At 43.4% G+C, this 17208-nt stretch overlaps 1 protein-coding gene across 1 annotated transcript; it reads right to left on the reverse strand.

The window, feature by feature from the left end:
- Window positions 1-4112: 4112 nt before the first annotated feature.
- Window positions 4113-16228, reverse strand: LOC136577573 (melanin-concentrating hormone receptor 1-like). The gene is made up of 2 exons (XM_066577499.1): window positions 16003-16228; window positions 4113-5224 (listed from the first exon to the last, which is right to left on the reverse strand). The coding sequence occupies exons 1-2, from the start codon at window positions 16082-16084 to the stop codon at window positions 4224-4226; spliced, it is 1083 nt and encodes a 360-aa protein (XP_066433596.1). The 5' UTR covers window positions 16085-16228; the 3' UTR covers window positions 4113-4223.
- Between the last annotated feature and the right edge of the window lie 980 nt (window positions 16229-17208).

Raw genomic sequence — 17208 nt, forward strand, 5'->3', positions numbered from 1 at the left:
TAAAGCGGTTGACCACTGCAAGGCTGTATTCACAAGGATACACTTACATGGAGATTCTTGGGTGTAACTCACATTGCACAGCAGACAAACACCTGTCCATGTGCTGTACAATGTGCAGGACACTGAACATTACATGTCCCATTCTCGCACAGAATTCGGACTATTGGTCCGAATGCAAAATCATTCATGTGAATGAACCCATTCAAATGAATGACTTCATTTTCTGTGCAAGTTCTGCCCGTCTCTGACACGGAAAGAACTGACATGAGAATACCAGCCATGTGAATACAGCCTTGTAGCCAATCACAATAATACTACACAGGGAATAATTAACTACATTTCCAGATCTGCTTGTAAGATCGTAGTAAAGTTGTCTTTCAAAAGGAAATTTGGGTGCAGGTCGCCTATACTTTACATTCCTATTGAAACAATTTTAGGATTTATTTCTAGATTGCAGACAGCACATTAGTCCATCATTTGTAGGGATTCAGATGTAGCAGCTGGGACCTGGTGACTGAGGGACTCCATAAGAAGTAACTAGTTAAAAATGGCCCATGATAGAAAGGGGTCTGTTACAGATTTTGCACTAAGATTCCGGAGTTTTAAGTTACCTCTCTGATTTCTAGTAAACATCAGGAAAAAAAGTAATAAAAATTCTATTAATTCATTGGACTTTCTTTAGTATACTCTGTTCTTACCCCACTTCCTATAAGTGCAGCAATGAGCGAAATCCATCCCCATACATTTTATCATTGCATTGTTTGCTATTCTTATGCTTCTATTTTCATGAATTCTCAGAGAACCTGAGGGAGATCATCCTGAAAACCATTCACAGGGATCCGGTGAATAGCTTCAGCATGTCCTTAGGCATCTTTTTATTTCATTCACCCACTGCTGTCATACATGCCAAAAAGAAATACAGGTGCAGATGACAGCAGAGCAATAGATAAAAACTGAGCCAGAAAATGTCTTTCATGAGGAATAATAGACAAGCTGGATGAACTTTAGATTATCTATTATTCTACATTAAAAGCCAATAAAGAATAGGCCTCATTTATCACAAATGTCTTGTTGCGCATAGCAACTAAGAGCTCCGCTGGCATCCCAAAAACAGTTCTGCGCTAATTAGTTGCTATTGGCCAGTTTTCTGTTAGACCATTTTGATACACAAGGTCTACTGCGTTTTCTATTGTTTGGGTCTCCAATGTTATCCATGCCCATTTTCTATTACAAGTAGGCTAATACTGTACAATCTCCATTGATTCTAACAGTACAATATAATGTCACATTGATTTGATTTTTCATATATAACTTTTTCAAAATTAGAAGCACTGACAATGTTGTAACATCAGTGCAGAACAACTATGGACAGCTATGTCGGCCCATGAAGACTAGTTAATGGATTCTGATTCATTGTTATTGATCTCTATATGTTTGCATCTGTTTTTAATAGATATTTATAAATTAGGTTGAACATTTGTAAATTCCTAACCCCGTTATATTAAAGATTTAATTTAGTTAGTCTTCCTTGATGCAAATTTTGGTGTTAAAAAAAAAATACCAAAAATAATTACATGAAAAACTGCTCCAAGAACTACAATACCAAATTGAAGTCTATGAAATGTCCTCAAAAACAGCATATTTAGAGAATGTTGCATTTGGTAAACATTTCACAAGAGCAAAAACATTGCAAAGAAAGCACATTGAGTGTAGAGAACGTCATATTCCATATTAGCTTCCAGAAAACATCTGGTTTAGGCCTCCTTCCCACGAGCGTGACGGGCTCCGCTGCGTAATATTACGCAGTGAAGCCCGTCACGGCGCCCCCCAGAGACCCTATACTTACCTGCGGGAGATAGCGTGAAAACGCTTCCCCGCCCACCACCGTCGCGTCGTGTGACACGCCCACCGCGTCATGTGACGCGGCCGGCAGTGTCACGTGACGCGCCGGCCGCGTCAAATGACGCTGCGGCGGTAGGCGGGGAAGCGTTTTTTCACGCTATCTCCCGCTAGTTACAGCGGGAGATAGCATGAACGGATGGCTTCCATTGACTGCAATGGAAGCCGTCAGCGCGTACAGCCCGTCCTCACCCGCAGCAAATAGAGCATGCTGCGGGTGAGGACGGGAGAAATCGCGGTGCGTAATTCCGCGGTGGAATTACGCATCGTGAGCATTGTGCTATTAGGTTCAATAGAACCTAATAGCAGGGGGCCACGCAGCGGATTTTTGCCGCGAATTTACGCGGCGTAAATCCGTTCGTGAGAAGGAGGCCTTAAAGAAAAACTGTTTTTAAATGGCCCATTTGGAAATTCTGAACTAATGGGTGGTGATCCCCCATTAAGGACTCTTTACCAATCAACCAGAAAGAAGAGCGACTTCAAAAAGTGTATTTCACTTTGGAGATCTTGGCACATCCCAATGTTATACTGACAGCTCATTGATTTCAATAGAACTGTGTAATACTTAATTTCACCTGTAGTGGTGCTGCAGGCAAATTGAGCATAGGTTACAGTTAATCACTGGGAACAACCTGTAAACAGTTTACCATTGTATAATGTTTAATAAAAAGGGATTAACCAAACTGGACAACCCCTTTAAAGGGGTATTCCCATCTTGGCCCATCAGTGTGGCCAGGAGTTTGGAAATGTGATACACTATTTCTGTAACTTCATAGCAGTGGAAATAGCATAGTTTACTGTTCTATGCTGATTATGTAACTCCCATTAATTTCTGTTGGAGTTACAGAATCAGCATATGACAGCCTGCCTGCTTTTTCCGTAACTCTCAACCAGCCCCTGAAACTGCATATAATTGGTCCAAGGGATGGTCAGGCTCAAATCTCAAAACAGGTGCGGGTCTTAAAGGTGGGACCCACAATTATCAGACTTTTATGGCATATCCGGCGGATATGCCATAATAAAATACCCCCTTAAAGGGGTTCTGACATGAAAAAAAAAAAATTGTACTCACCTTGCCTGGCCTGGCCCGATCGCCAGGCATGTCCCCTCCAGCCGGCATCTTCTTCTGTGCCTTTAAAGCAGAGCAGGAGCGGTCAAAAAGACCGCTTCCTGCTCTGGTCCGTCCGTCAGGCACTTCCGAGGTGAACGGACGGACCGCACAGTGCTTGCTGTGGGCGGCCCGTCCGTCCTGCTGAACTCCGGAGTGCTGAGCATGCGCAGTGGAGATGCGGCCCGTCCTGACTCCTGTCAGAGGGCACCTCTCCACTGCGCATGCGCGCGATCCCGGAGCGGAGCGGCGCGGCTGCTGGAGGAAGAAGACTGCCTGCCGGGAGGCATACTAGCACTTTCTGCTTAGGTTAAGCAGCGCTGCTGATTAGAGCCACCTGATTGGCTCTTCGGCACCACGTGACTGCACAGCGTGCACCAATCAGGTGGCTCTAGTCAGGCTGCTTAACCTAAGCAGAAAGTGCTAATATGCTGCCGGGAGATGACCCCCCCATGTCAACAACAACAGGAGAACAGGTAAGTATAAGATTTTTATGCTTTAGCAGCCATTAACCCATGGGTTCCCTGGGTCCATTAGGCAGACCAGGGAACAATGGCTGCTAAAGCATAAAAAAATTATTTGTGTCAGAACCCCTTTAAGATCATATGTCAATCCACCCTAACATTGATAATGCCTTTCAATGACCCAAAGGGCTTTAATACCTTTGTCACATACCTAATTGCCTTGAGATAATCATGGATATATGAGATACTGAGTATGGTTTGCAGTAGATTACACTTGCCTTTTCTGTCATTTCAGACATGGTAGACTAGGATAGCTGCCGTGAAAAAGCACAGAATAAACAACTTCAAAATTACATTTGACCAGCTGTGAACAAATCAATAGTCATTTGTCATGCTGTAGACATGGCAAGTGCACAGATAAGGAGCCGAAGAAAGAGAGTTGCCAAATCCAAACCAATGCTTCACGAATGAAGAAATTTTACATTCACAGTATGCAGAAAGTGTGATTGAGAAGAATTTGCCAAGATCTACCAGTAAATATGGTAGAATTTTGCTGCTTGCATTTAAAATAAATGTATGGCAAATAAAGCAATATAAACAGACGACGAGCCAGAGGATGTTGTCCTAATTAATACTTGGCAGTGACTTCTCTAGTAGAGTTTAATGCAACCACATTACCATGATATTCACCACAATGCTTCTAAATGTTTCTGTAGAAAAGTTAATTGGAATCACTTTATACATCGTTTTCCTTAGCTTCCAGAGGAAACAGGTACAAGGTGAAGCAATGGTTGACCACTACCTGAGGGAGGATCTGTACCAAACTTCATCCTGATCCTGCCTGGTGGAAGGTCTTCTGCTGGTCGTACAGAGACGATAAACCTACGCCTAAAGGTTTCGCATAAGATAATGTAGATGAAAGGGTTAATACAGCTATTAGCATAGCCCATACTGATAGCCACACAGTAAGCATAATGAAAGGCGAGTGTAGGCTGGTCCATGACTAGTTGAATTATCTGCAGTACGTAAAATGGAGCCCAACAGATGAAGAACACCAAGCAGATGGCTATAGCTGTCCTTGTCACTTTCTTTGTCCTTATTCTTGAGCTTCGCTGAGCTGTGAGAGCTTCTGAGGAAGCCATCTTCAGAAGAATCCTCCGATAAGCTAAAGAAATAACAGCAAATGGAATAGCAAAGGCCAAAAAGAACTGATACAAAGTATACCAATAAATATCACTTTCGGGATTGGGTAGGGTGATGCCACAGCCCAGGACTCCACCAGGAAGGTAAATAAGTCTAGCATACATCCAAACTGGAGTGATACTTAAGAGAGACAGCACCCACAAGATGCAAATGACCATGATTGCTATAGGTGGCTTCCTGTACTTCGCTGAGGTGAAAGGGTAAACCGTTGCAAGGTATCGATCAATGGACATGGCTGTGAGTATATAAGTGCTGGTAAACTGACTATTGGTATCCAATGCTGTAATAAGTGTACACATGGTTTCTCCAAAATGCCAAACACCATTACCAAGGAGCTGGTGAATCAAGAAGGGCATCCCAAGAAGAAAGAGTAAGTCTACTACTGAAAGGTTGATGATAAAAATATCAGGAACGCTGCTGGTACACCGGAATTTGGATTTCTTGAAGACAGTGTAGATAACAACGCTGTTGCCAATAATTCCCAGCAAGCAAATAATTCCAAAAACAGTTGGCATTATTACATTGGCATAAGCAACATTGCCACTAGGATCTGTAAGCAGAAAAATAAGGTGTTAGAATAATATACCAAAAACATTTCCTTCTTACATCATTATCTGGGAATAGAGAAACTGGAGGATCAATGGATCTGTCAAACACTAGTATAAATTAAAGTCGTTGTCTCATGAAGATAACCGGATCCATATGCCTTCACATGGCATATGGACATCATACATGGATATCTCCCCATTTGAGGCACCCTAATAAGCCACTGTAAGAGTAGTTCTTGTTCTGGTGGACTTGAGATATCCATATGTTACATAGACGACCATTTATCTGAATGCTGCCATGTAACGCCGCCTGCACATAGGTGGATTTGCATTGCGGAATCTGGGGCGGGCGTCCACTCCTGGCTTCCACAGCAAATACTGTCCATAGCATGCTATGGGAAAGTGATTCTTCCTGTATACGAGCAGAAATTAATTGTGATTTCCACTCGTGGAGGAAATATCGCAGCATGCTCCTTTTTTTCTCCAGATTCAATGGAAGTCAATGGAAGCTGTCTGACCTGCGATTAGCATATGAAAAGCGAATTTCTACTGCACCATAGAAGAAGAGCAAGGACTATTGTGAGGAATGGAACTGATTCGGGAGAACTGAAGTGAGTGCCATAGCCTATAGATTGGTCTATCCTGGACTATAGGCAACACTTCATTGACAGGCTGGTGTCTGGCCCTTTAAATATTGAGGACTTAGCTGATCGGTGAGGGTATTGGGAGTTAGACCCCTATTGATCTGGATATTTGATTGGAAGAAGCCGGGGCTCTTGGTCAAGTGCTGTGGGCTCTGTATTATTAAACAGTGCAATATGTTGTATAGTACTGTGCATTGCTTTGTATGGGACTGAGTTGCAAAAAGGCCATGTGACGGATAAATTTGATATCACAGGTCCAAGAAGAGATCGCAGTGTTCTTGTCGGCTTCTCGCTAATCGCTTCACCTTCCATGTGAAGCGCTGAGCATTTACACGTAACAAGAAGTCAGTGATCCAGCGATAGTTTTTAAGGAGACTGAAAAGTCAACAATCTGTGAAAGAAAAGTGAGCGAATTTTGTGCATTTACACTGAAGGATTATTGCTCAAATTCATTTGTTTAAACGAATTTTAAGCGATAATCGCCCCGTGTAACTGGCCAGTAAGGATAACCACTTTCATAGTATAAAACAATAGCACTGTAGAATGTATTACCCTCTAGCTACCCAGTAAGTCTTCTCTATCTACTCAGTAAATCATGTAATGGGTGAAACCACCTTTCATGGTTTGATTAAGTGGCTCTCACACAACGGGGGTCATTTTGAAGTTGTATAGATAGGTACCACTCTTTTTCCTCTTTTTACCGTTATCTTTTTTGTGAGAGAAGCTTTGTAGATGTGCACAGAATGCCCAAATGACATTTTCTAGATTGAAAAACTCATGGCCTCTAAGCAGAGGTGCAACTTGGAGCTGCTATGACCCAGTGCAAAATCTGAAACTTAGCCCCCAACTATAAAGCTTCATTGATAGTATTGGTTTGCAATATGGGAAAGAGAGACTTTATGGGCTCCCTAGGGCTCCTGGCCCCAAGTGCGGCTGCACCCTCTGCACCCCCTATACTTATGCCACTGCCTCTAACGACAGTCCTGAGCTAGTATACAATGTAGGATGGTTTTTCTAAAGAGCAAGATGAAAAATACTGCAGCTGAAATGACTTTACAATATGTGATATTTCAGGTTTACTTTGTGACATTTCAACTGTTACGCACCACATAAATATTAAATATGCATTGTACTCTGATACGAATTGGTGGAGGAAATATTCTTATTTATTCTAATTTGTGTGTATATATATATATATATATATATATATATATATATATATATATATATATATATATGCACCAAAACATTTTTCTTAGGGTCCTATCAAAATTGGAGAGCAGGTGGAAGAAACATGAGTAAGAATCTTTATAATTTCACTCACTATTATGATCTGCAATCAATTTCCAGTGTCCAGGGCTGCTATTCGCTCAGCTTATATGTTATATATGCAGTGCACACAGTGTTCTTATGAATGGCTCACAGATTCCAAAGGATGGCCTTTGTCAAGATCCATAAAAACACTCACAGCACATTGTTTTCATGGTCCTATATGAACATATATTTGTGGTTTCAAAATCGTAATACAAGGATTTATTGGTTTCTAACCCCCTGGTCTCTATGCCACCATGATTGCTTTACATTAATACAATAGTAGAGTGAGCTCTACACACTCTAATGTTGCCTATATTGCATATATTGAACTGCACAGAACTGCTGTTTGATGTATAATTATTTTTAAGTGGAATTGCTAGTAAAGCCTAGCTACACAATTGTACAAATTGTACTATTCTAAAGATAAAACATTCCAGGTATTTTTTAAAGATTTCCCCCAATGGATTTTTGAACATTGTACCGTAGATTGTATCCTGGTCTTCGACCATTCAACTACTTACTTCCTTGTTCAACTATATATGGAAGAATGAGACTAAAATCCAATCTGGGAAATACCAAATGACACAAATAAGTCCCCAATTTTATGTCTTTGAGCATTATCATAAAAGATAAACACATATATAATTGCAAGAAAAAGTAAGTGCATCCTCTAAAATTACCTGAATTTCTATATTGACTAAGAATAAAATGTGGTCCGATTGTTTATAATTGTGGCTTGGATAACACACACAATTTAACTACACAAATAACACAAAAACAGTAGTACTGTTCATGTCTTTAATTGAGTACATTCAGTAATTATTCACAGTAGAGGGGGGAAAAGTAAGTGAACCTCTGTGTTAAAGACTTTTCCAAGACCTCATAGGCAAAAGGTGTTTCTTAATAAAGTATTGACATTGGAAATATGGGTATCACTGGTGCTTTGTTCATTATCTAAAGGCACAAAAAGCCTGGTTGCTGACAAATATTTTCTTCTGAAGAAAGACTAGTAAGTGTGAACCATGCCTTGATGCAAACAAATTTCACAATACTTCATAAGGCATTTCAAAGAGAAGCATGGAGCTGGAAAAGGCCACAAAATAAAAAAAAGGCCACAAAAGCATTACTAAAGACTTGTAAGTACATCAATCCACTGTTATCCATTTATCCACTGGAGAAAATTCAGGACTCTTGTTACCTTCCCTAGAAGTAGGTGTCCTGTTAGGATTACTCAAAGAGCTCCAAAAGGCAATCCTGAAGGAGGTGAGAAAGAACCCAAGGGTAAAAGCAAAGGGCCTACAGAAAACTTTGCAAACTGCAAAAACGTGTGTTTTTGTGTCCATCATTAGAAAAACACTGAGGCCTCATGTCCACGGGGAAAATCAGATCCGCTGCAGATTCTCCATGGAGAATCTGCAGCGGGTCCCTCCTGCCCCGCGGACATGAGCGCTGAAAATAACAATAAATAAGAATAAACTCACCTCCCATCCGCTCCGTTTCTTCTCTTCGCTGCGGCGTCATCTTCTCTCGTCGCGGCCGGATCTTCTTTCTTCGGCTCGGCGGATGTGCATGATGACGTCGGTGACGTGCCCCGCGCATGCGCCGGGCCGAAGCAAAATGATCCGGCCGCGACGGAGAGAAGATGGCGCCGCGCCGAAGAGAAGAAACGGAGCGGGTGAGTAAAATATGATTTTTGTCTCCCGCGGATCCGGACGGCTTCCATAGGCTTCAATAGAAGCCCGCGGGAGACCCGCATGAAAATGGAGCATGGTCCAGATTTTTCCATGCTCCATTTTTTTTTAAATCACTTTTATTGACGATCCGCGGGTATTTATCTACCCCGCGGGTGGTCAATGCATCCCTATGGGGTGCGGATCCGCGGGCAGAAGAAGAGTTAAAATCCGCTGCGGATTTTAATTCTTATTTTGCCCATGGACATGAGCCCTGAATAAGAATGATGTTTATTGAAGCACATCGCAAAGGAAGCTGACGCTGTCCAAAAAATACACTGCGGTCTGTCTCAGTTTGGGCTTAGACTGTGTGAATATTTCACAGTGCTTCTGGGCAATGGTGTACATACCATAAAGGCAGACCATACAACTGTCTGTTATCAGTTTAGTTAGAATGTGCTTGTCTACAATTGTCACATAGATAACAATCAGAGCACATTGTATAAGTAATCCATACAGAAGTCTAGGCAATTTGAAGAGGTTCACTTTTTCTTGCAACTGTATACAGTATGTAGAGTATTTTACAAGATTATTTGTCCACAAGATGTCACAATTCTCTTGATTTCTCCATGAAGTTTCATGTTACTCTAACAGAGTTTTAAGTCTAATTGTTTAAATATAATACATATTAGTCTGCCAACTAGTTTGAGTCCTATAAACTAAGTTTATGAGCTGAAAATCAGTGATCTGCTAAGTCCGGGGATGTAAGTGTTATACTTATCTTCCCCGTCGTTCCCCCAGTGACAGCACTTAAAGGGGTTGTCTCGCGAAATCAAGTGGGGTTATACACTTCTGTATGGCCATATTAATGCACTTTGTAATATACATCGTGCATTAATTATGAGCCATACAGAAGTTATTCACTTACCTGCTCCGTTGCTAGCGTCCTCGTCTCCATGGTTCCGTCTAAATTCGCTGGCGGCTTGCTTTTTTAGACGCGCTTGCGCAGTCCGGTCTTCTGCTCTGAGCACGAGCCGCTTCAGTGTGCTCGCCGCTACAGCTCTTCTGCGCATGCACAGACGAGCTGTATCTTCTCGGGAGCGCGCTGGAGCGACCATTCTGCTACCATCCTCTCTTAGAGGAAGGTGCAGAGCCGCCCAGCCGCCCCGAGAAGCCGCCCAGCCGAGCCGCCCAGCCCAGCACAGCCCAGCCGCCCAGGTAAGTGATGGGTGACGGACTGACGGGGGTGACGCGTGACTGACTGCCGCTGTGGCCCCGTAGCCTACCGCTGTGGCCCCGTAGCCTACCGCTGTGGCCCCGGAGCCTACCGCTGGGCCCCGGAGCCTACCGCTGGAGAGCCGGGGCCTAGCGCTGGGGAGCCGGGGCGTAGCGCGGGGAAGCCGGGGCTAGCGCGGGGGAGCCGGGGCCTAGCGCCGGTTTCCTGCTGCCTGGCGGTGGGTGACTGGTCGGCCGCATTCAATCCCGGGGTCCGGTCGGCAGCTGCGGGGCGTCTGGTTGTCAGGGAGACACAGCTGGTAGCGTCTCGGGAGCGCGCACGTCGGGCTACAGCAAGCGACGGGAAAAGAGCCGGCGGCCATCTTGGTAAACTTTTTATAAGTTGCTGAAACGCTGGAACTGTAAGTACAAACCAGCTAGAAAAGTCATTTACAGGGGGGCTTAGTAATGTATGCTTAATTAGGGGGACTGGGCAAAAAAAAATTCACTGCTTCCTCGAGACAACCCCTTTAAATCCATTGCTGCAGCGCATTGAGTGATGCTGCTAAGAAGTCCACCCATTATAAACTTAGAATGGACGGACTACTTAGTGTGCCACTCAATGCACTGAGCGGCTGCTTTCAGGGATGACATCGGGGGAATGACAGGAAGGGTAAATTTTAAACTTACATCACCGGATTCAGCAGGCCACCTACTTTCAGCCCATAAGCTTAAAGGAGATGTCCCGAGGCAGCAAGTGGGTCTATACACTTCTGTATGGCCATAATAATGCACTTTGTAATGTACATTGTGCATTAATTATGAGCCATACAGAAGTTATAAAAAGTTTTTTACTTACCTGCTCCGTTGCTAGCGTCCTCGTTCCCATGGAGCCGACTAATTTTTGGCCTCCGATGGCCAAATTAGCCGCGCTTGCGCAGTCCGGGTCTTCAGCAGTCTTCTATGGAGCCGCTCGTGCCAGAGAGCGGCTCCGTGTAGCTCCGCCCCGTCACGTGCCGATTCCAGCCAATCAGGAGGCTGGAATCGGCAGTGGACCGCACAGAAGAGCTGCGGTCCACGAAGGTAGAAGATCCCGGCGGCCATCTTCAGCGGTAAGTATTGAAGTCACCGGACCGCCGGGATTCAGGTAAGCGCTGTGCGGGTGGTTTTTTTAACCCCTGCATCGGGGTTGTCTCGCGCCGAACGGGGGGGGGGGTTTAAAAAAAAAAAAACCCGTTTCGGCGCGGGACATCTCCTTTAATTTATAGGGCTAAAAGTCACTTACAGACTTCCTTTAATTTGAAGGTATATTAAATGCTCCAGTTCTCACAACTTCAAAGTCATAGTTAGTATTTAGTTAGTATCTAGTTCACTTGACAAAGATTCAGTTTGTTGCTCTAGCCTTATATCTAAATACCGTAGTCAAGATAGATTGGTTTATTGGTACCCCTCCCTGACACCTAACACAGGTCCCCAGGCCCCATCCCTTGCAACCCCTTTGAGCAATGCCACTGCTAATTTATGTCTGGCACTTACATAGGCATGACACTAAAATAAATGAGTACTGTCCAAAAATGTATTTTGTTGTTATTTTTTCAGACATTTTTTTCCACTGAGACTTTCGCATTGCACTTCCAGTAACTCCTCACTATAAGGCCAGGCTCACACAGCCATAATTCATGGTGTACCACACGCGAGAGACATGAGCACGAGCATGCAGCAAGTGCGCAATGACGTGTACTTACTGCACTATCTTGGCATGTATTTTGCGCAGTTTATGTGAGCGGCAACATGGGAGCCTATGGGTGATTGGTACAGCATATTAAGTGCGCAAAGCTTGCCCGTATAATACACTGTGACCATATGTTTGTGTAAGTCCGGCCTAACTATATCACAAAAAACTTTTCTATGTGTTGTTAACATATGGCGACAAAGTGACAGTTGCTCCTCGTGTATCACAACAATCATCCCCTTATTAAAGGAGTATTTCAGAGACTGGACATTTTTTCAAGTTTTCTCCCATCCACTGGTCTCTCCCGTCCTTCTTGCTGTGGCCCCTGCAGTGAGGAGGAGATTGAATGGAGTGACGATTGCGCATGCACAGTGCTGCTCCATTAATTCTCAGTGGTACAAAGCACTCGGCTATTTCCATCAGCCCTAATGAAATGAGTGGAGTGGTGGGCACACATGCACAGCCAGCGCTCCATTCAATAACATCACTGTAGCATCACCCAGAATTGAGGAGGAATGCGGAAACAGGACTCCCCATTATCGGAATTGGTGGAGGTCTGGGCTATCGGAGCCCCACCAATCAATCCGATTTTGTGCATCCAGCAGATGGGTGAAAATTTGAAAAAATATCCAGTCTCTGGAATACCTTTCTAACATCCTATGCTGACAGTATTTGTTGTCAACAATTTATATGGCATTCAGAAAATGCCAGCAAAAGAGGACTAATCCCTTTAACCATCAAAGTCTTTATTAAAGAGGACCTGTCAGCTCTCCTGTCACATATGTTTTAATAAATACTTGTACAGATAGTCCCCTACTTGTGAACGTTCGAGTTACGAACTTCACAAGTTGCGAACAATCTGTTCTGCACAGTATGATGTAATGCTATGGCATTGCATCATACTGTGCAGGCATCGGGCAGGCTTCTATCAAGCCTGTCCGATCAGATCGTGGGACGCTGTGTGGTTGCTAGGCAGCCGGGGACCTCCTGAAAGGCCCTAGGGCTGCCTATGCAGAGCACCTATCAAGCCATGCGCTTGATAGACGCTCTGCATGGGCAGCCCTGGGGCCTTTCAGAAGGCCCTCGACTTCCTAGCAACCACACAGCGTCCCACGATCTTATCGCAGGACACTGTACAGGACCTCTGAACGTCAGGTGCAGACTGTTCTTACAGCGGACACCCGGCGGCAGCAGTTCCGACAATCCGTGCCACTCACGGAACTGTTAACACTTTATATAGCTTATTGAAACTGCTGCCGCCGGGTGCCAGCTGCAATAACAGCCTGCACCTGATGTTGTATGGAGCGACATCCACCCGTGATCCCCTCCATACAACATTTGTTCGGACATAGGAACAAATGTACTCGCGAAAAGGCTCATGGAACTGAAGCTATTCGCAAGTAGGGGTTGTAGCTGTAATTCCCATGCAATAAGAATTTTGGATCATCTTTTTCATGACTGTTCTGTGTTCTCATTATTCCTCCTATGAATAAATTGAGAACCTAGTGTTACCATTCTCCTTGTCAAAGAGGAGCATCTCTACACAGTCAGCACTGATTGGACAGTCTCAGATTATGCAGGGGCACACCACAATTGGCAACACCCAGATGTCAGTTTACTCATGAATTTTCAGGAAGAATAACTGAGGAACAGCCCAATACAGAATTGTAAAAAAAAAGATACTCCAGAATTGCTTTTTGATAAAGATTATAAGTATTGTATGTCAAGAAAGGTGACAGGTCCTCTTTAATAACACTGCTATCCATAAGAAATCAAGGGCTCAGTTCTCTCATATTCACATTTAAATGCTTACATACAGCACTTGAGTTTCCAATGCACTTGCATTAGCAATCTTCAGAAAATGAGATTTGCTCTTGAAGGAGAACCTTTCATCTTGTTATTTGGATTCCAAATAGAGAATGTGATTCTACATTTCAGAACAGATTAATGAAAATACACGTAGCAATTCACATTCTCATTTCTAGCTGGGGGGAGTTACAAGAGGCAATCCCAAATGATAACCCTGACATGCTGCTCAGGATAGCACTGTCTCTTTCTGCTCCATTCGGATGTACACTATATTTACATAGGTATTTGGACATACATAGAAGGCGATATAATTCAATTTTGTTCATATTTTTCAATACGGTGTTGGGATGCTTTGGCCCCTCAGGCTGCTTTCCACCAAATGTGTGGAGGGATTTGCCTCCATTCCTCGAGGAGAGCTTCAGACAGTGATGTGGGGGATGATGGGTGTGTCGGGTGTTCACGGATATGGTATTCTTTCTAGTTCTTTCCAGAGGCGCTCGCTGGGATTGAGATCCAGACTTTGGGCTGCCCAATAAAGTTTGTAGATATTCTGCTCCTCAAACCAAGCCTCAACACTGCGTGATGTATGACATGGTGCTCAGTCATGTTGGTAAAGACACAGAGCTGCACCAAAATATTGTCAAAGGGTAGGTAATGCCACATTGTCCAGAATGTCTCTGTACCCATTGGGGTTGAGGGTGGACTTCATTATAACCAATGGCCCTAGTCCTTCTCAGCAGAAACTCCCCCACACCATAACAGAACCTCCTCCAAACTTCACTGTTGGGTGAATGCAGTCACATAGGAACCGCTCTCCAGGCAACCGGCACACTCAAGTGCAGCCATCCGATCGGAAGATGGTGTACTTGAATTTAGCTGTCCAAAACATTTTCTTCAACTCATTTACAGTCCAAGAACGACTCTTCAAACACCATAGCAGGAACCTCTGTGCATTCACTGCTGTGATGTTGGGCTTGTGTGCAGCTGTTCGTCCTTGGTACTCCCTTTGCACGCAGTTTCCCATGAATGATTCTGGTGCTAATGGATGTCCCAATGGTCTCTAAGACATCCTGAGTGAGTGCTTTGGCAGATGATGTGCATGATGCCTTCAAAGCTCGTACAAGGCTTTGTTGTCCACACTCTGACAGTTTATAAGGTCTCCGCAAACGTGGCTGCACTGCAAACACTAGATGTTTTCCATTTCTGAACAACATTGCCAACACTGGACTTTGGAAGGTCCAAGAGCGCTGCGATGTCCCTTACTGATTGGTTGCTCAGGTGACATCCCACTACCATATCCCGTTGGAAGACTGTCAACTCTACACCTCCTGGGATTCTGATGGTTTCTATACTGGAATACGCCTGTGTGATACTCTTCTTTATGCCTATTGCTCCCACATTCGATTTGCATGTCCCCTTTGCTTGACAGCATAGGATTTGGTAAGTGTCCCAATACTTTTGTCAACATAGCAGTAATCACGTGTAAATACACTATGTACATGTCCCCTCAGTCATTGTCCTTGGTCAACTGAGACATTTAAGCACTGAATAGTCTGACTAACCGTATTTACACAGCTGAGAGCGGGATCACGGGCGCAACTCACATTGCACATCATACAGACACCCCATCCGTGTGCTGTGCGATTTGGGGGATACTGCACATTATAAGTCCCATTCTCCTGTGAGACTTGCATGAAAATAAGACATGCTGCAAATTTTCAATCTCACATTATCGGTGCGAGCAAAGAAAAAAAATGCTTATGTGAATTAACCCATTGAAAATAATGGGTTATGTCAATGTGCAAGTTCATTAATACTAAACATAACATTTAGTAATATGGGTAGGTGATTCAGAGAATAGAGAGGAATAGGGTATACAAACAATATGATATATATTCCAATTTGTATGTTATATAGACACTTAAGGCTTACCCCCGAATATTACTAACTGGTTAATATAGTTCTTCCTAAATTGGTCCTAGTATGCGTATGTTTGTAGCATGGAAATTAAATTGTGAGCTCTGCTGGCATATATATAGTTGAATGAACACTCCTTCTATAGTGTAAGATCACACTGAGCTGTCATTTGCTAAGAAAATACTTACGGTTTTACATGCATTCCTATGTCAAAACACAAGATATCATAATGAGTTGTAACAAACATTGAACTCATCTCTACTACATTTGGCTAACTCAGCTGCACTGCCTTGCAAAGCCTCACACGTCATGTAAAATCAGCAATTTTGTATTGTGCAGAATTCTATTTGGACCAGAAATAATAGAGAACTGGAAAAATACATAACCCATCTATGAACGTTTAGCTCCTGTAGAATACAGATATAGGCATTGGATAAGCAACATAGGCTGCAATACAATCCATCCATGCAACTACCTACCGAAGGAAGAAAAGTTGTGATAAATCTGGGAATTGTTATCCTGCAGACTGATCTCCTCTTCCAGGTCTGCGGGCACGTCCATCTTTTCTAGTCCGGCCACCTTTCAATACAGTTTATTGGCCTCCTTGGCTGGCATTTGCCAAAGTCCCTGCTATCTGCTGCAGTCCATTGCAGGAGCAGGCAGAGCATGTGGAATCCAGCATCTCTGATTACAACCTGCTTTCCCTAGAAGCTGCTGTGGAAGAATATAGCACAATCCAAGCTGTGATGCCGCCTGCTCCTTGCACCACCCTCTGGCTAAAGTGACAACATTCCTTAATAAAGCAAGCTGTCATCTGGATACAGCAAGGGTGTCTTCTTCGTACCACAGCTCAAGAAAAGGGGAATCAACACAGATTTCCAATTGTTCTACCATCCAAATATGCCACCTTAAAGACAGGGAAAGTAATCTTCTACAAAACCAGTAGTGTCTCCTCACTGCCCAGACACCAAATCTTCTTACCTCTTACAAGCAGCATGAAAATGTGTTTTCATTTAGCTGTCAGTATGAATCACGAAGCTGAAGGGGTTCCTTGAGACGTAATAGAAGATAAGCTAAATTACCTTTGCACTATTTTTTTAAGGTTTTTTAAAGTACAAGCAGCTTTTCTCGTTTTTCTTGCTTTTTGATGCAGAGTTTCTAATTAACCATGGCGGTTCCCAAAGGCAACGTGTGTCAGTTCAAAGGCTCCTGTACTGTTGCTTACAGGTAATTAGAAGAACATAGGAAAGGCTCCAAACTATATTTTCCGCAGGGGGCACAAGGCACATCAGTGTTAGCATAGCAGGAAAGCAGAAAGGGAGCCTAAAGAAAAAATTGTGCTAGATGGCGATGGATGGGCGGCTAGTAGACCTTTATTGAAATCATGAGAGTATATGATGTTCTAATTAACATTGCGTTTAATTTCTGAGATTGCTGAAATCAATTGCTGCCCAAGGACTAAAACCGTATGGTAACCGTACATGTGCCCTCTTGGATAAACCACTTTTTCTTTGTGCCGTCTCTTTATTTATGTTGGCGTTGGAATTCTGGGTCTGGGGAATAGCTTGTGCTGACGTAGAGAGATCTTTCACTTTCTAAAATTAATTACCCCAGTTTAATTAAGTAACCAATGTCAGAATACACTAGTTAATTAAAACGATCCGCCACCAAGGGCGAAATTATTC

The sequence above is a fragment of the Eleutherodactylus coqui genome, chromosome 8 (assembly GCF_035609145.1).
Source record: "Eleutherodactylus coqui strain aEleCoq1 chromosome 8, aEleCoq1.hap1, whole genome shotgun sequence".
Lineage (NCBI taxonomy): Eukaryota > Metazoa > Chordata > Amphibia > Anura > Eleutherodactylidae > Eleutherodactylus > Eleutherodactylus coqui.